The sequence below is a fragment of the Mobula birostris genome, chromosome 21 (genome assembly GCF_030028105.1).
Source record: "Mobula birostris isolate sMobBir1 chromosome 21, sMobBir1.hap1, whole genome shotgun sequence".
Classification (NCBI taxonomy): Eukaryota; Metazoa; Chordata; class Chondrichthyes; order Myliobatiformes; family Myliobatidae; genus Mobula; species Mobula birostris.
The window spans coordinates 31,489,486-31,511,670 of record NC_092390.1 but is presented as its reverse complement, the minus strand read 5'-3'; the positions used below and the strand labels follow the sequence as shown (position 1 = coordinate 31,511,670).

General features: G+C 42.0%; 1 protein-coding gene across 8 annotated transcripts in view; it reads left to right on the top strand.

Annotated features, from left to right (window-relative positions):
- Positions 1 to 22,185, top strand: part of LOC140185698 (cGMP-dependent protein kinase 1) — an 815,177-nt gene that overhangs the window by 720,623 nt on the left and 72,369 nt on the right. For all 8 annotated transcript variants that reach the window (XM_072239236.1, XM_072239235.1, XM_072239233.1 and 5 more), the window contains one exon: positions 4,723 to 4,819. In XM_072239236.1, coding sequence (XP_072095337.1) covers positions 4,723 to 4,819 — 97 coding nt within the window. The remainder of the gene's footprint in view (positions 1 to 4,722; positions 4,820 to 22,185) is intronic.

The following is a 22,185-nucleotide window of genomic DNA, read 5'->3' as shown; positions in this document are numbered from 1 at the left end:
AGTCATTAAATACTGTTATCACATTATCACAGCAGTAAATAAAATCAAGTTTCATGCTTTCAATTCTTGACTATATTGAGAACTTTATATGGAGAATGACGAACAGTTTGAACATTTGCTGCTACACATAGAGATCAGATGTCTCTCAAAAGGAAACTGCCTGAGACGCTTTTACATGCTTTTGTAACTGTGATAAAATTATTTGAAGACTTGAATGCTTCATTAAGTAATCCACTCAAGAATATTAGGAATGGCATTGCTTATTTGTCAGAAGTATTCACAAAGTTTAATTAAATCAATCTTCATTTGCAAGGAAGGACGTGAAACTTATCAAAGTCAGTTCAATCATCTCCATATTTCTGTCCAAGTTAATCCTATGTGTTTAAATGCAACATTGGCCGTTATGACATCTTCCAATTTCCAAGCCTCTCTGAGTGGGAAGAGAAAGAAAGAATACCAGAAGATGATCACCCCCCGATTTAACCCTAGCCTAATCATGAGACAATTTGCAATGACCAATCAACCATCTTGGGACTGTGGGAGAAAAACATGTGCTCACAGTGAGAACGTACCAACTCCTTTACGGGCGGCGGCAGGAATTGAACCCAGGTCACTAGTACTGTAAAGCATTGTGCTCACCACTACACTGCTGTGCTATCCCAGCCTGCTCCTCCTCTGGATGCCACAGTGTGGCTGCGTGGGTATCACCACTCTGGCAGAGGTCTGTCAACTGCAGATTGTATATAGCTGTCCCATGTCAGATTGATTGTGAGAATGTGGCAGTTTCATAGCATAGTGAATCGATTGGGCCTCCGACACGAGGAAGGTTCTGTCTTTGCTCGAGTTTTCAAGTATGTATATGCTTTCATCTAGCCAGACCCAGTTCATAGCTCCCACATTGTAAGTTGCCCAGTGTGTACCATTACCAACATTACTCGGTAAATCTGTTTAATTCTACTACTTTGTTGTCGTTCTTGCTCTGTGCATATGTAACAATAGGTTGGCCCAAAGTGCTGAAGTTGATAACGTTAGAACGTAAGTCTGTTGAAACTTACAACAAACCATCACAACTTCTGTGAAGAAAGGTCTCATCCTGAAGCATCGACTGTTTATTCATTTCCATAGATGCTGCCAGACCTGCTGAGTTCCTCCAGCACTTTGTGTGTGTTGTCCTGTGGAAAAGAAAGCTTTGTCCAGTCCTGCTCAAGGGAACAGATACGTAGTTTCAGTCTTACCAAATCAGGTGCCACCCTCTCAACTCCACTCCAATTCCACTCTGCTTCTGCCACAGCTTGGATTTCAAGTCTCAACAAACTCATGAGGTTACTGTGCCTGGAGTTAAACTAGAAGATTGCAAACACGCTCACTCTTAATGAATGGTGACTATTTTTATTCTGGCAGCCCAACTGTCCTGAGGAGGTTTCCAGTCCACTGCCTGATGCACTCAAGCTAAATCTGGAACTTGTGCCAGGTTTCTGACCTTCTGGCTTTTGCACAATTAACTGTCTGTCCACTACATAAACCTTTATTCATAAAGTTTTAAAATTCCTTCATGATTCTAAGGAGCAACTAAGAAAAAGGCAAGTTCCAGGAAGGCACTGGAGTTGTCAGTCAATGAGGGAGAAGGGAAGCTATTGCAAGTATTTTTTTTTTGTTGTCTATAACTGGGAAGATAGAAATAGATCCTGGAAAATGTGACACCAGCAGTCTGAAAGATGTAGTATGGAAATGTTAGGCTCAACTACATTCAGTGCAATGTTAAGATAGGGAAGGATACAAAAAATGATTTTATTAGGCTTAAAGTCACATTTGTGACTTTCATTGTTTAGGCAACATCATGGCAGGGATTCAGTAAGTTAGCTGTGGATTTATGAATTGACAACATATCAATAACTTTGAAAGGAAGAGGAATGTTGAAACTGGGGCAATTGTTTATTAGGAAGGGGGATGAAGATGGTAAATTTAAAGTGGAATTGACTGGTACATAGGCAGCAGATAATATGACACTCACCAATGTAAAAGTGGGAATAGAAATGAGCAATTTGGTGCAAATAAGATTGGGGAATGGAAGATGTAATTCATGGAGAAGGTATGTTCATGTAGGATATCAGGAGAGTATTAGAGACTGGAAGTAGACACCACTTCAAGGCTAAGGCAGGCGGATGTCTCTGAGAAACTTGGCCCAGTGGGATAGGGAAGAGATGAACACAGGTAAATCTTAGTGATGCTTGAGGTGAGTGGTAAGAATGCAAGGGAGAGGTGATCAAGATAGTTTCAAAATAAAAAGCTGAAGCTTGTCTAGCGGTTTTGGAAGAGGAGGGCAGGAACAGGAGCAATGGGCTTGCATTTACATAGCACTTTTCATAACCTTCAGATCTGCCAAAACATCTACAGCAAGAATGTATTTTTGTCTTTTTTGTCATTAAACATTGAAAATACGGTATCTATTTTGTGCGCATCAGGTATCCACGCACGACAATGAGATAAGTGACCAAATTACCCATCTTTATCACTTTACTCAAGGTACAAATATTGTTAAGAACACTGGGAAGAAAAACACTGCTCCTTAAATAATGTAATAGGAATTTGTATCAAGTAGAGAGTGAGTAAGTTCACATTATTAATGCCGTGCATGGGCTGTATGATGCACGTCCCACCCTGTACTGCCCTGTAATTATCCAGTGTGTATTAATCTGTCCAGCAATTTATTAAGGCCATTAATTAATATCATTGTAGAAAGGCATGGCCTAGCACAATATTAGAAACCATAGGACCATAAGATATAGGAACAGAATTAGGCCATTTGGCCATCAAGTCTGCTCCATCATTTCATCATGGCTGATCCATTTCCCTCTCAGCCCCAACCTCCTGCATTCTCCCCGTATCCCTTCATGCCCTGACTAATCAAGAATCTATGAATCTCTGCCTTAAATAGACCCAATGACTTGGCCTCCACAGCTGCCTGTGGCAATATTTTCCACAGATTCACCACGCTCTGGCTAAAGAAATTCCTTCTCATCTCCATTCTAGATGGACATCCCTCTATTTCGAGGCTCTGCCCTTAGGTCTTAGACTCCGCCACTATAGGAACCATCCTCTCCACATCCACCCTTTTGACCTCTTCGAAGCACTAGCCTTCCAAGTCATGAAATTCCTCATCATAGTGATGGTCAAGCTCTCAAAAGATCCAAAATGAGTGTGGGCCATAAAAAAACCATTATCCATAAATACAATACCAAGGTATTGCTTTTTCATCATGATGGTGACTATTCCAGATAGTTTAGTGCCAGTCTCATAATTGAACTGGACACTTCTTTGTGACCCTAGTGTGATTTCAGGGTCAAGATATTCAGGACAACATCATTCTCCATGTAACCCTCTTTTTGAAGCATTGTGGGGGAATTTGGACCATGTTGTCCTGGAGGCATCTGTTGTTGGGAATTGCCAGGAGAACATGGACTTTCCAGTGTAACTCCAGGCTGGGATACTGGTATTGTATGAAGATTATTTACCTGCATTTTTAGGGAATTCTTTACACCCTCAAGATGCCCAACACCTAGCCTCCCTAATATATGGCCAGTTCTGATCTCAACCACCCTTGCGAATCTAATCACTCTTAACATGCGAGTTTTTCAACACAACTCCTCTGTACCAAATACTAACTGCTGGCATTCTGTTCCTGATTTTACCCCCATCTTGTTACTACCCCATTCTGTACACCTGAGTGGGCGTGTTTGAATTTCTGGATGTGCATTCAGCCAATTGTATTCTGCTTATCATGAAGAGTTGTCACATAAGATAACGGCAGAATATGAATAAAATAAAATCTTTGCATTCGAATTGGGAGAAGCAAATAAGGCTCTCACATTGAATTACCTCACAGAGTTGGCTAAAGGCCAATTATGAGATCATGTGGTCAACTTTTTTTTTTAGCTGCCAGTTGCCTATCCAGAGTGCATATCATCAAATTTTTCTTCACATACCAGGGCATACCACATGTTGCTAATTTTGGATCTGCATGCAGGCTAGTGGATCTATGAGGGACTTTCACACGCTCTTGTGTTTTTTTCTCAGACTGTATCATCTTTGGCTGTGTTTCAGAATTGTCTTTTACGTACTTCAACAACTGGCAGTGTGATCTTAAATGTACATGAGCAAGACTCAAATACTTCCTTAAATCGGTAACAACTACGTAAGTCCCAGAGCGAATCCCTTTGTGGGATTTGCTATGAAGTGTTTCCCTATAGAAAACAGGATATGATTTCTATCTGGAGATTTCTATTGGCTCACTACTTCTGAACCCTCCCATCTGGAGAATCTTTGCCAACTGCACAGGAGGAGATTGTTTGGGAGATAACTCAGATAATGAGATACGGAAACCTTAAACACCTTATTATCCTTGCCTTGAAAGATTACTGATTAAAATCGGTAACAAAAGAGAAAAGCTTCAGCAGAATGTGCTTTGCTGGAATTATTTCGAGCATCTTCCAATTTTATTGTTTCTAACTTGATGTACATGGAGAAACTATAGGATCTCAACATTTTTATTTTGGATTTTTGGGACCAGAACACATTCAATTTATTTAACAAAGTCTAGGCCTCCTCTGAAGGATTCTCTGCCAGCAGATTGTTCTCAATGTTCTACCATCCTGTAGTAATGCTGCAAAATTGTCGTTTCATCACAACTAAGAGCTTTCCATTTTTCCATGTGACAAAATCTAGATATGAAGCTGAGAGTGCCTTCTTCTCAAATCTGAAGCTATGTGATTTCAATATCATCGACACGCTGGGAGTCGGAGGATTTGGAAGAGTTGAACTGGTAAGTACATTTTTCTTTCAAGTGTGTGTCTCTTAGTCTAATTAGTGAAAGCTGCTACATTTATGAAGCATCTTTTATGACGTCTGATGCCCGTAAACATTCTTTATCTGTAAATCTATAGAGTTATTCTGGAGAGCAGTCTTGGGGATATAAAGAGTGAAGTATAGTATAACATCATTGCTTGAAGTAAGGGCTGTCATTTCTGGGCTTCCAAATGTAATATTATATGAAGTTTTCTCTAAATTAGAGACTGTGTCAGCACCAAATATATATTTTCTTTAGTTAAAATGTCCATTAATGCTGTTATCTCAAACCTTACCACTTCCCAAGAACGTTCAGAGTGTGAACACTTATGGACTTTATTAATGAAGTGACAATATTATTTTTGCTTCCCGAGTCCCTGCTAAAGGGATATCAGTTGGAAATGTACAAATACATTAAGGTATTTGTCCTGTTAATGCGGACCTGAGGCTTTGAAGGGAACCAGAAGACTGGAGTGCACTATGGAAGTATTTACAGTGACAGTCCAGGGTCTGAATGAGCTGGGAATGAAGTTACACTGCTCATCAGGAGTATTCCTCTGAAAACAATTGCAGACTTTACCAATATGAATTAGGGCCTGTAAATGGAGGTTTCGAGGTGTGGTGAAAACTTAATGCAGAACCAGAGGGCACAGCCTCAGAATACAAGGATATCCATTTAGAATCAGAGATGAGGAGGAATTTGTTTAGCCGGTGGATGGTGAATGTGTGGAATTCATTGCCACAGATAGCTGTGGAAGCCAAGTCATTGAGTATACTTAAAGCAGAGGTTGATAGATTTTAGATTTCTAAGGGCGTCAAAGGTTATGGGGAGAAAGTCAGGAGAATAATTTGAGAGGATAATAAAACAGCCATGATCGAATGATGGGGCAGACTCAATGGGCCGAATGGTTTAATTCTGGTCAAACGTCTTATGATCTTATAGACATTTGAGAATGAAATGCAGAAACTGCAAGAGAGGCTGTTCCAGGTAGGTTGTGAGCCAAGCAAGCCTTCCAACATCCAGTACAGAGTGAGATGTCAGCTTGGTACAGTGTGTATGAAGACAGAGCCACAGAGCTGATCAGAGACATGGTAATAACTCTATGTTATTTTCTGGGACTGGACCTCTATCCATGGAGGAACATCCACTCTTAATGAGGCAATTGAAGGTCAGCCAGAGGGCAGTTCACTGTACTAGGAAGTAGCAGATGCTCTAATCATCTTTCCATATATAGCGTGGCACTGGCAATGGAGGCCCAGTTTTCAGAAATGCCCAGCATTCCCAAAGAATCCACTGCATTGATCTTACCATTCACATACAGTATCTACAAAAAACTTCCCTCCTTTTTATTCCATTATACATGCAGATCATAATGACACAATGCATCATGCTACTTGTATTTTTGAAACTGTACTAACCACATGCATATTTTTCATTTATACCTACTGTTATGAAGAGTGAAAATATCATGCTTAGAATGTATGTTCTCCAAATTGAGTGCTTTAAAGTGATTGCAATGAAAAACAGATATGTGTGTAGCTTTGTCTGAAGCCAGATTGATTAGCTCTGCAGATCTACACCTCCTAAAATTATACTGTATTTCCATATACTCTCTATAGATAAGGCATTCCTGATCTGTTGAGAAACAAGTAATACAGGAAACACGCAATATAACAGCCCTGCCAACTTGCAACTGGAAATAACTGAAAGAATTCTTCATGTTCAGTTGCTTGATGACCTCTGGGATGGAGAATCAATGGTCAGGCTTGGAAACTGTGATTGTGTTTATGATCTAATATTACTTTGTCCTACACTTGGTTTCTGACTATTTGATCTGAATAAGATACCTAAAGGAAGAATCAACTACAGCACAGAAAGGCAGCCATTTGAGGGTGCACCATCTAATTAACTTGGCGGACTGTAGAGAGTTCACTGCTTGGAGACTCCCAAGACCATTGGAATGGGACAAAATGATAAAGAATCTCACAAGATTGAAAATAAGTGGCATAGTGAAATTAACTAAAAAGCCCCAAGTCTAATCAACGGCTTAATCTTTACACCATACAAAATACCATAAGTGTGGATGGCATGTAGCAAAGTAGTTAGTGTTATGCTATTTCAGTGCCAGCAATCACCGATTGGGGCTCAATTCTTCAATTCCCACGGCTGCCTGTAAAACGATTGTACGTTCTCTCCCGTGCCGTGTGAATTTCTTCTAGTGGCCCAGTTTCCTCCCACCTTCCAAAGATGTACGGTTACGGTTAGGGAGTTGTGTGGATGTACGAATACGGTTAGGGAGTTGTGTGGATGTATGGTTACGGTTAGTGAGTTGTGTGGATGTACGGTTATGGTTAGTGAGTTGTGTGGATGTATGAATACGGTTAGGGAGTTGTGTGGATGTATGGTTACGGTTAGTGAGTTGTGTGGATGTATGGTTACGGTTAGTGAGTTGTGTGGATGTACGGTTATGGTTAGTGAGTTGTGTGGATGTATGAATACGGTTAGGGAGTTGTGTGGATGTATGGTTACGGTTAGTGAGTTGTGTGGATGTACGGTTATGGTTAGTGAGTTGTGTGGATGTACAGTTACGTTTGGGGAGTTGTGTGGATGTACGGTTATGGTTAGGGATTTGTGTGGATGTACGGTTATGGTTAGTGAGTTGTGTGGATGTATGGTTACGTTTGGGGAGTTGTGTGGATGTACGGTTACGGTTGGGGAGTTGTGTGGATGTACGGTTACAGTTAGTGAGTTGTGTGGATGTATGGTTATGGTTAGGGAGTTGTGTGGATGTACAGTTACATTTGGGGAGTTGTGTGGATGTACGGTTATGGTTAGTGAGTTGTGTGGATGTACGGTTACGGTTAGTGAGTTGTGTGGATGTACGGTTACGTTTGGGGAGTTGTGTGGATGTACGGTTATGGTTAGTGAGTTGTGTGGATGTACGGTTACGGTTAGGGAGTTGTGTGGATGTACGGTTACGTTTGGGGAGTTGTGTGGATGTACGGTTATGGTTAGTGAGTTGTGTGGATGTACGGTTACGGTTAGAGAGTTGTGTGGATGTACAGTTACGGTTAGGGATTTGTGTGGATGTACGAATACGGTTAGGGAGTTGTGTGGATGTATGGTTACGGTTAGTGAGTTGTGTGGATGTACGGTTATGGTTAGTGAGTTGTGTGGATGTACAGTTACGTTTGGGGAGTTGTGTGGATGTACGGTTATGGTTAGGGAGTTGTGTGGATGTACGGTTATGGTTAGTGAGTTGTGTGGATGTATGGTTACGTTTGGGCAGTTGTGTGGATGTACGGTTACGGTTGGGGAGTTGTGTGGATGTACGGTTACAGTTAGTGAGTTGTGTGGATGTATGGTTATGGTTAGGGAGTTGTGTGGATGTACGGTTACATTTGGGGAGTTGTGTGGATGTACGGTTATGGTTAGTGAGTTGTGTGGATGTACGGTTACGGTTAGTGAGTTGTGTGGATGTACGGTTACGTTTGGGGAGTTGTGTGGATGTACGGTTACATTTGGGGAGTTGTGTGGATGTATGGTTACGGTTGGGGAGTTGTGTGGATGTACGGTTACGTTTGGGGAGTTGTGTGGATGTACAGTTACGGTTGGGGAGTTGTGTGGATGTACGGTTACGGTTAGGGAGTTTTGTGGCTGTACGGTTATGGTTAGTGAGTTGTGTGGATGTACGGTTACATTTGGGGAGGTGTGGATGTATGGTTACGGTTGGGGAGTTGTGTGGATGTACGGTTACGGTTAGGGAGTTGAGTGGATGTACGATTACGTTTGGGGAGTAGTGTGGATGTACGGTTATGGTTAGTGAGTTGTGTGGATATACGGTTAGGGAGTTGTGTGGATGTACGGTTACGGTTAGGGAGTTGTGTGGATCTACAGTTACGGTTGGGGAGTTGTCTGGATGTACGGTTACGGTTGGGGAGTTGTGTGGATGTACAGTTACAGTTGGTGAGTTGTGTGGATGTATGGTTATGGTTAGGGAGTTGTGTGGATGTACGGTTACATTTGGGGAGTTGTGTGGATGTACGGTTATGGTTAGTGAGTATGTGTGGATATACGGTTAGGGAGTTGTGTGGATGTACGGTTACATTTGGGGAGTTGTGTGGATGTACGGTTATGGTTAGTGAGTTGTGTGGATGTACGGTTACATTTGGGGAGTTGTGTGGATGTACGGTTATGGTTAGTGAGTTGTGTGGAGGTACGGTTACATTTGGGGAGTTGTGTGGATGTACGGTTACGGTTAGGGAGTTGTGTGGATGTATGGTTACAGTTAGTGAGTTGTGTGGATGTATGGTTATGGTTAGGGAGTTGTGTGGATGTACGGTTACATTTGGGGAGTTGTGTGGATGTACGGTTATGGTTAGTGAGTTGTGTGGATGTACGGTTACGGTTAGTGAGTTGTGTGGATGTACGGTTACGTTTGGGGAGTTGTGTGGATGTACGGTTACATTTGGGGAGTTGTGTGGATGTATGGTTACGGTTGGGGAGTTGTGTGGATGTACGGTTACGTTTGGGGAGTTGTGTGGATGTACAGTTACGGTTGGGGAGTTGTGTGGATGTACGGTTACGGTTAGGGAGTTTTGTGGCTGTACGGTTATGGTTAGTGAGTTGTGTGGATGTACGGTTACATTTGGGGAGGTGTGGATGTATGGTTACGGTTGGGGAGTTGTGTGGATGTACGGTTACGGTTAGGGAGTTGAGTGGATGTACGATTACGTTTGGGGAGTAGTGTGGATGTACGGTTATGGTTAGTGAGTTGTGTGGATATACGGTTAGGGAGTTGTGTGGATGTACGGTTACGGTTAGGGAGTTGTGTGGATCTACAGTTACGGTTGGGGAGTTGTCTGGATGTACGGTTACGGTTGGGGAGTTGTGTGGATGTACAGTTACAGTTGGTGAGTTGTGTGGATGTATGGTTATGGTTAGGGAGTTGTGTGGATGTACGGTTACATTTGGGGAGTTGTGTGGATGTACGGTTATGGTTAGTGAGTATGTGTGGATATACGGTTAGGGAGTTGTGTGGATGTACGGTTACATTTGGGGAGTTGTGTGGATGTACGGTTATGGTTAGTGAGTTGTGTGGATGTACGGTTACATTTGGGGAGTTGTGTGGATGTACGGTTATGGTTAGTGAGTTGTGTGGAGGTACGGTTACATTTGGGGAGTTGTGTGGATGTACGGTTACGGTTAGGGAGTTGTGTGGATGTATGGTTACGGTTAGTGAGTTGTGTGGATGTACGGTTATGGTTGGGGAGTTGTGTGGATGTACGGTTACATTTGGGGAGTTGTGTGGATGTACGGTTACGGTTAGGGAGTTGTGTGGATGTATGGTTACAGTTAGCGAGTTGTGTGGATGTACGGTTATGGTTAGTGAGTTGTGTGGATGTATGATTACATTTGGGGAGTTGTGTGGATGTACGGTTATGGTTAGTGAGTTGTGTGGATGTATGGTTACGGTTAGGGAGTTGTGTGGATGTACGGTTACGGTTGGGGAGTTGTGTGGATGTACGGTTACGGTTAGTGAGTTTTGTGGCTGTACGGTTATGGTTAGTGAGTTGTGTGGATGTACGGTTACGTTTGGGGTGTTGTGTAGATGTACGGTTACGGTTGGGGAGTTGTGTGGATGTACGGTTACATTTGGGGAGTTGTGTGGATGTACGGTTACGGTTGGGGAGTTGTGTGGATGTACGGTTACGGTTGGGGAGTTTTGTGGCTGTACAGTTATGGTTAGTGAGTTGTGTGGATGTACGGTTACATTTGGGGAGGTGTGGATGTATGGTTATGGTTGGGGAGTTGTGTGGATGTACGGTTACGGTTAGTGAGTTGTGTGGATGTACGGTTACGGTTGGGGAGTTGTTTGGATGTACGGTTACGTTTGGGGAGTTGTGTAGATGTACGGTTATGGTTAGAGAGTTGTGTGGATATACGGTTAGGGAGTTGTGTGGATGTACGGTTACGGTTGGGGAGTTGTGTGGATGTACGGTTACGGTTAGGGAGTTGTGTGGATGTACGGTTACATTTGGGGAGTTGTGTGGATGTACGGTTACGGTTGGGGAGTTGTGTGGATGTACGGTTACGTTTGGGGAGTTGTGTGGATGTACGGTTATGTTTAATGAGTTGTGTGGATGTACGGTTATGGTTAGGGAGTTGTGTGGATGTACGGTTACGTTTGGGGAGTTGTGTGGATGTACGGTTATATTTAATAAGTTGTGTGGATGTACGGTTATGGTTAGTGAGCTGTGTGGATGTACGGTTATGGTTAGGGAGTTGTGTGGATGTACGGTTACGGTTAGGGAGTTGTGTGGATGCTGTGTTGGCACCAGAAGCATTGCGACACTTGTGGGCTGCCTCCCAGCACAATCCTCATTGATTGATTCTATGCAAACAAAGCATTGCACTGTATATTTCGATGTACGTGTGACAAGTAAAGCTAATCTTTAATCTTCTCATATTAGCACTACATTAGAATCCAACAAAGCTGGCCTAATTCCTGTTCACATTGTGTGTTGAAATAATGATCAAGTTTAGATTGGAAAGTCTCTAAGGTCCTACTCTGAAGTACACAACTAAGTAGTTTGTTCCACGTCTCCACAATTCTCTGATGTTAGTCTGAACTCTCCCCTTAACCAGTCTCCATCTATGGCTCCATGTCATTGATGATGGATTAATTTTGAAATAGCAGCTGTTATCCACTTTATTTATACCTTTAATGATTTTGAATGCTTCTGTCATCTCTGCTGTCATTCTACATCTACTGAGGCTAAAAAGATTTCATTCTTTCAATCTTTCGTCTTACCTCATACCCTGCAGACCTGGAATGAGTCTTGTTGCCCTTCTCTCTCCAGTACCTTCACATCCCTGGCACAATATGGAGACCAAAATTGTACACAGTACTCCAGCTGGGGCCTCACAAGCACTTTATACAGCTTAAGGAAAACGTCTCTTGACTTGAACTCCACTGGGCTTTATATAGCCCAACAGTGTATTAGCCTTCCGAATCGTTTCTGTGCGTTGTCTAGATATTAATAGTGATGAGTCTACCAGGATGCCCACATCCTTTGCAATACAGTGCACTTTCTAACTCTAATATTTCTATTTCCTATATGTAATACTTTCCATTTACTTATATTAAATTTCATCTGCCATTTATCTGCCTACGCCTGAATTCCCTTTAGATCTAACTGTATTGATTCGGCTGCCTGAATGTTAGTAAACTGACTCACTTCTCCATCTATTCTTACAGCGGCAGTTTGTTCCCAGTACAGATTTCTGATTAGGCAGAGGTCTTCGGAATCTAGATCTAGAGTTTCCTGTAATATTTCAAATAACTTATTGTGCCTCACTTTATCAAATGCTTTTGTGTAGTCAATAAAACAAACAAACAAATCTCTATGCACTTGAATGGTTCATTCTGATAGTATCCTTAACATCAATATCGCATTTCTTGTACATTTGTCTTTCACAAAGCCACATTGTTCTTAACCTATTTCAGCTTGTATCTGACTTTTAGCTTTTGTCATTAAAATTCTTAGAAGTATCTTGGTGATATGACTCATTAAACTTATGGTCCTATGTAAATCACATTTTATTGCTCCAGGTTTCTTAGGAAGAGTGATAAATACTGATTTTTTCATCTCTTCTGGTATTATTCCAGTCTCATAAATGTCATTGATTAAATCAGTTAGTTTTTCATTTCCATAATCTTCAAGGGCATAATTGAGGCAGCAGAGATGTGGTTTTTGAGGAGGATGCAAAGAATATCATGGACAAAACGAATATCTAACGAGGATGTCATGAACAGAGCAAACACAAAAAGAGAAATAATGTATGAGATCATGAAAAGGCAACGTAACTTCATTGGACATGTCAATAGGAAAGTGGAGTTAGAATGCACAGTAACTATGGGAAAGATTGAAGGGAAGAAAGCAAGAGGAAGGCAAAGACAAATGATGATGGAGACCGCAGCCAGAGAACTGGAAATGAATACCAATGAATTGATCCACTTGACCCGAAACAGAAGTGTGTGGGCCATGGCAGTCAAAGCTCAAACTGGGCATGGCACCTGATGATGATGCCTGAATGTTATCAACCCGTCCCCCTAATTTTGTGTCATCAGCAAACTTTACCAGCTTATTTGTTATGTGCTTATCCAAATCATTAATGTAAATTAAAACAGCTGCAGCCCCAAAACCAATCCCTGCGGAACCCCAATTTTAACATCTTCTAGGTGTGAAAATGATCCAATGAAGTCAACCACATCAGAAAAGATCGTTTCCGCTGTGAGGCTATCTTCTCCATAAATGGCTTAACCAGACAAATTGTGAGTGACAACAGACCACAATACATGTCAGAAAAGTTCAGACTGTTCAAGGAAAAAAAAATGGCACCAAACATTTCAAGTCAGCTCCTCACGACCCAGCAACGAATGGGTTAGCTAAGAGGTTTATCCAAAGCTTTAAGAAGTCCATTAAAGCTATGGACAAGGAGGACAGTCTCCACAGCATAAGGTAGGCAGTTTCCTTTTCGCAGATTGGAACTCTGTTCATGCGATGACAAATCAAACACTTGCAGTGCTGTTCATGAGCGGGAATCTGAGATCTCGCATAGACCTCCTGAAACCAGATCTACGGAGGGAAGTGCAGAACAAACAGTTCAGCCAGTTGCCAAGTGAAGCAGCGAGGAGCTCCTGCAAAAGTTTCCATTTGCTTGTATTTAATATAAGACCATAAGATATAAGAGCAGAATTAGGCTGTTTGGTCCATCAGGTCTACTCCACCATCTCATCATGGGAGATCCATTTTCCCTCTCGGGCCCCAATCTCCTGCCTTTTCCCCAAATCCCTTCATGCCCTGACTAATCAAGAATCTGTTGACCTCTACTTTAAATAGAGCCAATGACTTGGTCTCCACAACTGCCTGTTGCAATGAATTCCATAGACTTACAACTTTCTGGCTAAAGAAATTTCTGATCTCCATTCTAAAAGGATGCCGCTCTATTCTGAGGCTGTGTCCTCTGGTCTTGTCGTTTCACAAATTCATGTGATTCCTAAACCGGACCGATGTTTTATGCTTAACCTTTCAAAGCAAGTAAAACATAGATTGATCACTCAGAGACACATGAATTTAGAGTATATTGACTTTATATTCTACATTGCTGGTATAGGTTCTGAAGCCTGACACAACTAATGAGATAACATCTCCGCTGGTGGCACACTCGGCCCACTCTGCCACACCAACCATATGGTTCCCGTTATTTATATTGAACATGGAGGGAGAGTCTGATTGCAGCTGCCAAGATACTGTGAACTCACCTGGATTTCTTAGTTCCTCTTCTCTGACTTTACTTTCATGTAAATGAAATGAAGGACTACCTATTCTTAAGGATTGATGAAGGGTGTCGGCCCGAAATGTTGACTGTTCATTTCGCTCCATAGATGCTGCTTGACCCGCTGAATTCCTCCATCATTTTGTGTTATCCTGTTCATGACATGGGGTAGTGATGGAGAGAGTACATGTGCCATTACTCAGTTTGGAGTAATGGCACACTCAGTCTGAGCAGGGCCATGTAAGTTGGTTATCCCATTATGAGACATAGAATTGACTTGTTGGTCCTGGCAAAACAAACCTCTATCACTACCTTAATGTACCAGCGAACTGAAAACCAAGGCAAATGCAACAAGCAGGCTTTGTAAAGGTTCTAAGATGTAGCTATTCCACACTGTGGTGCATTTCACAGCTAGGCCATGTTGTCCTTTCTCTTTCTTGCTTCATCCTGCAGTTGTATCTTCTCCTTCCCACAACCCCACCACCCTAAGTTCTCCCTATACCCACTCTGCACTAAAAATACATGGATCCAATTAAATAGGCCTTCACTAACCTGTGACAGGTAGCGAGTTTCAGTGAGGCCTCAGAGTGACTGAGCAACGTATAGCTTGGGCCCTGCCCCTCAGAAGCCCCTGATAGCCTTTAAACTGGGGCAAGGCCATTGTCAAAGTTGTGAGACTTTGAAGAGCAATTTCAAATATCTCTGAAATCCTAAGATATCTAAAATATTAGCAATAAACACAAGAGGTTCTGCAGATTCTGGAAATCCAGAGGACAAGCATAAATACTGGAGCAGCTCAGGCAGCAATAATGAAGAAGAATAAACAGTCAATTTTTCAGGCTGAGGTTATCAGCCTTTTTCAAATAGGTTAAACTTAAATTATTAAAAATAATTTAATTAAAAGATTTAATTAAAATAACTTAAGTAAAAAATAAGTAACTGAACTTTCCTTTGTTACACAATATCCAAAAAAGGAATTCCCATCCAAATGAATTGGTTTTCCAGACCAGTGCCAGATCCAACTGGCATGGGATCACAGATGCAGATTCTATAGCATCTGCTTATCTCAGACTACAGCTGACCAGTGTGTCTGGCCTTCTTGCTTAACTACAAATTGCTTGAGCACCAACTGGCCATAGGATTTTCAATTCCTCGTCCATGCCCAGGTTGTTGTATCGCGTCTACAAACAGGTCTGCAATTTCAAATGTTCTTTCAATTCACAAAGACAGTGCAGCAGGTAGCAACAGTGACTTCTGCGGAATTAATGGAAAATACTCCCAAAATACAGAAGGTTTCCAGATAATGTGTAGAGGGAGGTGTCAGAGGAAAGTGTTGACACAGAGAGTGTTGAATGCATGGAATAACCTACCATGGTGGTGGTAGAAGCTGATACATGAGGGATATTGAAGCATCTCTTGGATAGGTACATGGGTGACAGTAAAATGAAGGGTTATGTAAGAAGGAAGGGATGGATTCATCTTTGTGTAGGTCATGAGGTTGACACAGTATCATGGGCTGAAGAACAATATCAATGTGCTGTAGTGTTTTATGTTCTATAAAAATTGATTTTATTACATAAAATAATAAAAAATGCTATATGGCAATTGAGAAAAGTGGAAATATCAATATAAATGAGGCTTTTTTTGGGATACCATTAATGTGGCAGCAAGTACCTGACCCTAGTAATTAAATGAGACTGGGAGGAGTAATCGAGATAACTGTGGGAGCCAATGGGTTTATAGTAAATGTCAGATGATAGTTTGTTCCTTGAAGTGGAGGCAGAAAGATACAGAAAAAGGAAAAGGGCATCCAAAATGGTCCAAGTGAATTTGAGAGTTAGCAGCAAAGGTGACCATCAAGTATCTAGTCTTGATGTTTTCACAAAGGTTTGGAAATTGCAAATGAGAGTGCTCACCCTGAAACTGCCAATCATAACCCAACATCTTGCTTGAAGAGATGAAGACAGTCATGGACTCTGATGAATACAGAGGCAGGAGAAAGCATACAGAGTTGCCAAGGTTGTCACCACCAGGAGCAAAGCCCCAGGGCAGGTGCCAGAAAAGATTAACAATTTCACAAATGGGTCAATGAACATGTTAACAAATCCATCTATCAACGATAGCACTCCACTCACAGACACAGTTTACACAGACACCTTGTTGGATATTCACATGACTCATTGCAAGGTGCTTATGAAAACCTCTCTCTGCCTCTTCTAGAAGTAACAGACCTTAAGCATCCACTAGCAAGCCTCTAGGCAAATTGACCTGAAGCAGAGGGTGGTAATTAAGAAATGACTCACAGAAGATTTGGCCAGGGGTTCTTCAGATTGACAGGGATGAGGTCATTACTTCTGGAAGGCTCATAGAGAGAGTAGGCCCTCCTGCCCCCAGGCATGTCTCCCCTTCTTTCATTTGCTCTCTCTGCTGCTGTTGGTCACGCTAGAGGGCTGAAGAGATCATCTTCCACATAACAAAAGGGAACATTCACCTTAATGTTCAGCGGAGGGTCAGTTTAATTATCACTTACACTTGCTCATGCTATTAACCTCTGACCTTTCTTTAGGCAGCCAATTCTGAAATGTCACCATTCTCTGTGTGAAATAGTGTATTCATTTACTTTCTTCTAGCTAATAATAGTATATATATGACAACATCATTGTGAATTCTACTGAACATTAAAAACTGTAACTGTATGAGCCTATAACTTATAGTTTTTTTTTGAATAAGGCAACAGTGTTGGAACCTGTCCATTGTTTAATCATCTAATCATCTTGCAATGTAATCTTTTAAAAGCACAATGTGTCCTTGCAGCTAGGAATAGGGCACAGATGTTTTACCATTTGGAGCCAGGGATTTAAAGCTGAAAGTCTCAGAAAGTCCCTGATCATCATTTAAACCATAATAAACTTTGATATTCATCAAGATCACTTCTGACCTTTTCAGCTTTATCCTTGACAAATCATTGTCCCCGGACCTTACTTCTAAGTATTAAATAAATTATATTGCCAAGTTGGGACAATGGGTTTAATAAATTATTGAGGTTCATGTTTATAAACTGCTAAACATTAAGTCTTAAAATAATCATTTGGATGTCTTGTTAAAGTATTTTTAAAATTATTTCAATAGCAGGGATCTTTGGAATCCAATGCTCTGTCTGACTATCTGCTGCACCACATAAAAGACTCTCCCTTTTTCCTGACATACCTGACCAAGTACTAGTCAAACACAGTGTCTCTGGAATATCCTCCCAGTAACCTGCAATAATGACTGACTCATACAAAAGAAGGTTTTATTGTGGTCAGCCCAGGTTATCTTCGCAGAAGTTCCTTGGTGCAGAGTCTTATATCCATCTTCATCTGCTTTATTGTTGACACAAAGGTTAGTGGAGCTGCGGATGGCATGAAAGGTTCTTGTAGGTTACAATGGGGCATCTACAGGATGCAGAGCTGGGCTGAGAAGTGACAGAAAAGTACGTAGTACTTCAGTTTGAAAGGTCAAATTTGAAAGCAGAATACAGGGTTGATTGTAAGATCCTCAGCAGTGTGGAGGAACAGAGGAATCGTGTCTGTAGATTGCTCAATGTGTCGCACCAGTCTATAGGGTTGTTAAGAAGGCATATGGTGTGTTGACCTTCATTAGATGGGGGATTGAGTTTAAGAGCCATGAGGTAACATTGCAGCTCTATAAAACCCTGGTTAGACCACACTTGGAAAGTTTTGTTCAGCTCTAGTCACTTCATTAAAGGAAGGATGTGGGTATTTTAGAGAGGGTGCAGAGAAGGTTTACCAGGATGCCGCCTGGACTAGAGGGCATGTCTGATGCGGACAGGTTGAGCGAGCTAGGGCTTCTCCCTTTGCAGCGAAGGAGGTTAAGAGGTGATTTGATAGGGGTGGACAAGATGATAAGGGGCATAGATACAGTGGGTAGCTGGAAACTTCTTCCCAGTCAAACAAATGGCTAATACAAGTGGGCATAATTTTAAGGTGATTGGAGGAAAATATAGAGGGAATGTCAGAGGTAGGTTTTTTCATAGAAAACGATGAGTGTGTAGAGTGCCCTTCCAGGGGTGGTGGTAGAAGCAGACACATTAGAGACATTTAAGGAATTCTTTGATAGGCACTTGGATGATAGAAAATGTAGGGTTATGTAGGAGGGAAGGGTTAGATTTATAAAGCCCTGTACTGTGCTGTATTGTTCTATGTTTATGCTTCATCAATGGCTTCTTCTTGGAAGGTGAGAAGTGATGGTGTTTGTTGATGATGACACAACGTTCTATTCCATCCACACCTCCTCAGAATTTGAACCACTCCAAGCCAGCACACAGCAAAATCTAGAGAACAATGAGGCAGGGGACTGAGTTCAAGTAGCATTTGCGCTACAGAAGGGCAAAGCAATAATCATCTCCAACATGAGTGTTTAAACACCAATATTTGATATTTATAAATCCTATTGCTACAAGAGCAGAGCAAAGACTGGGAATTGGGTGTCAACAGCAGTCATCCTGAGCTCCCATTGCAAACCTTTTCCAGTCCTCTTACCATTCCCACACTGATCTGGCTTTTCTCTGCTTTGCTGCCAGGAATTGTGAAGCCGATGAAAACTAGAACAACATCTTACATTCTGTCTTGGTAGTCTACAACGCAATGCATGAGCATTGAATTTCAAATAACCCACATCCCCCATATTCCTTCCTTTCTCACTCTCATCCACCCAGCCTCCATCAACTTCCTCTTTTTAAACTTTCCACCTACCCTGACCCCACCCGTCACCCATGCACTTCACATAACTCATTCTACTTTCCTCTCCGGAAATCTGTTCATCAGCCTTCCTGATCTCAGCCCTGATGAGGAATGCTGACTATCTCCCTGCCTCCTCAGATGCTGCCTGACTCACTGAGTTCCTCCAATAATTTGTTTTTATTTAATGCTCCAGGTTTTTTTTCATGCGGCAGTATGTACCGTCTCTGGCAAATGACTCATCTCCTGACCCCTAAGCATAACTCAGTAGCATAGTAGAATGCTTTCCAATTGCGTGCATGTCCAACATTCAGGAAACTTGACACCATTCAGGCTGAAGCAGCCCAACTGACTGGCAACCATTTCAAAATTGTAAGGATATAGGGTGTGGCATCTACACAGTGCAATGCAGTTACTCACTTGGGCTAGTTTGACATCATCTCCCAAGCCAACAGCCTTTGTCAATGTGAAGGACAAAGACTTGAGGCACGGAGCAACACAGCCATCTGTGAGTCACACACACCATCCTTAACAGGAAATGCTGTATATTGGTCATTGAGCCCGAGGAGAAGATGGCGGCGCGACAAAGCTTGCAGCGGACACTCCGGAGGAGATATCTGTTATCTGTCAAGTAGGGTGCCGTGCACAATCCTGATTTGATGGAGACAGATGTGAGAGCACGGAGGAACATCTGGAGAAACTTCTGAAATGCCTGCTTTGCTGCCGCTGCTACTATCTGATCCAGAACCTCCGGAGGGGAAGGCCCCAAGTCCTCGGCTTTGCTTGTTGCTCGGTGGCCGGGGTGGGGTCAAAGCACTCGGCAGAGGATGGTGCTTGGTGCTCGGTGCTCGGTGTTGGAGGGCTGGTCGGAGGCTTGAAGTTTTTGGACGGACTCAGAGTCGGCTGCGGTTGGGTGCTTCCAATGCATCGGCAAGTTTGCGGCGCTTGGAGGTTCATGGCAGGGGGAGTTTCTCCTTCTACCATCTGCATGAGATGATGGGGCTATTGGAACCTCAGACTTTTTTTACTGTGCCCATGGTCTGCTCTTTATTAAGTTACGGTATTGCTTTGCATTGTTGTAACTATATGTTATAATTATGTGGTTTTGTCAGTTTTAGTCTTGGTTTGTCCTGTGTTTCTGTGATATCATACTGGAGGAACATTGTATCATTTTTTAATGCATGCATTTCTAAATGACAATAAAAGAGGACTGAGTGTCCTCATAATCTAATCTAATCTAGTTTTTGCCATTGTTGAGTCTAAATCCTAAAACTCTCAACACACTGAGGAGGATGTTCACCAGACGCCTAATACTTCAAAATTTTAGCTGGCCACCATCCTCTCAAGGACAATCAAAGATGGGTAATAAGTGTAGGTCTTCCCAACAACTTCCATATTCAAAACTAAATCTGGGCAAAGATGAGCGAGGTGGTTAGGATGTTGAGTGGGTCAAGTCTTGCCTAGCTCACTGATTGCCACACCAGGCCCCACTCCTTGTCTAAGATTTGAATGTAGAAATGGACATGGCTTTAACGTCTACACCTTGCAATGAAAAACTTTCTGCCCCTTGCCTTTCCCAGTTGCACTTTTACTACTATAAGGCTTTTCCCTTTCCTCAGTCTCTTTGAGCTCAATATGTGACACTCTCTATTGATGGAAGTGCCGGTGCAGGATATATCCATTTTGATACCTGTATGAAGTTGGGAGAAGAAACTGAACAGAGTGCCCAGTTTTGTTCCCCTCAGCTACTCAGCAAAACTGAACCCCCTGGAAGTATAATCTCACTCTGTTACCCTCTGGGGATCACACTGGTGCAATGACTGAGATAGAGATCCAGTAGGTAGTTGAGACTTGCCCAAGTTACTGTACGAAAACTAGCCTCACAGAGTTAAAGGCAATTCAAAGTACTACTGGTGGGATCTTTGCTAATTCCGCACTGTCCACAAGTGGCTAATTGGAAGCCAAAATGGAAAATTAATCCCTCATAAACACAAGAAAATCTGCAGATACTAGAAATCCAAAGCAACACACACAAAATGCAGGAGGAATTCAGCAGGTCAGATGACATCTACGGAAAAGTGTAAACAGTTGACATTTCGGAATGAGACCCTTCTTCAGGACTATATCTCTCATTGTCACTTTCTACTACCCACGTTGTTGGTTGATGTAAGTCTCCCGCACACCATCTCACTTGCCCCCCTGGCCTGCTGAGTTCAACTGATGAGCATGAGATGGAGATAAGTATTTTCTTATCAGCATTCTTCACTTAGGAACTGGCATGGTTACCCTAAACCCCAGATTGACACTAATAATTTGGCAGCTATAGAGATATCTGTGCCAACTACTGAGACTGGGTAGGTACCTGTGTAGTACGCACCACCATCAATGGTTATTTTCTTAATCTGTACATGAGTAGCATCAAGGTTTAAACCATCAAGCATGCCTTCTTTTTTGTGTGTTTCTGCTGTGAAGGTGATTGCCATCTGGTATTCTGAAAAGGAGATCCAAGGCCCTGCTGATAAAATTATAAATGGCAGGTTGACCAATCAATGCAGGGTAGCATTGTGCTGACGCAAGGAGCACTTTGCAGTTTTAAATGTGATAATTTGTCAGCAACTTGTCGTCAAGATGATAGTGACCTGGAGAGTTCTAATCTGGAACTGCCTTCTGTTGTGACAGTGTTTGTAAGCATTAGAAGGTCAAGTATCTTAACGTCCACGTTTTGTGTAGCTTTGTTTGCACATTCTGCTGGAGCTGTCCATCTTAAAGGTGCTGACTGTACCTGTGGATATTATTTATCTGATGTCATTGATTAGCTGGATGAGATGTTTTGCAATGTTTAAGGTGAGTCTGGCAACAGTGGTGTAATGCTGAATTCCTGGACAACTACAGTGAGTGAGTTCAAATCTCACCAGGGTAGTTTGACATATTGAAATCATTATAAAAAGAACAAGAAGTTACCATGAAAAAGCCACTGATTACTCAAAATGAACTGCCCATTGTTTCCAAATCTAACCGATAATTAACATCAGTTCCCATCAATGCAGTTGGCTGAATATTTGACTCAACAGCATATCTTTTAAAGTCATTTAAGTAAACTGCCTGAAGGGACTCAGAAACCTATTCTGTTGAATCAAAGTACAGGAGGGACAGAAATGAGCAAAGATGCCTTGTTGTATTTGTAAACACTGATGCTTTGCTGTGGCTGTGAGACCTTATCTATAGTTTTATGTACAGTCTTGGTCTCCTTATCTGAGGAAG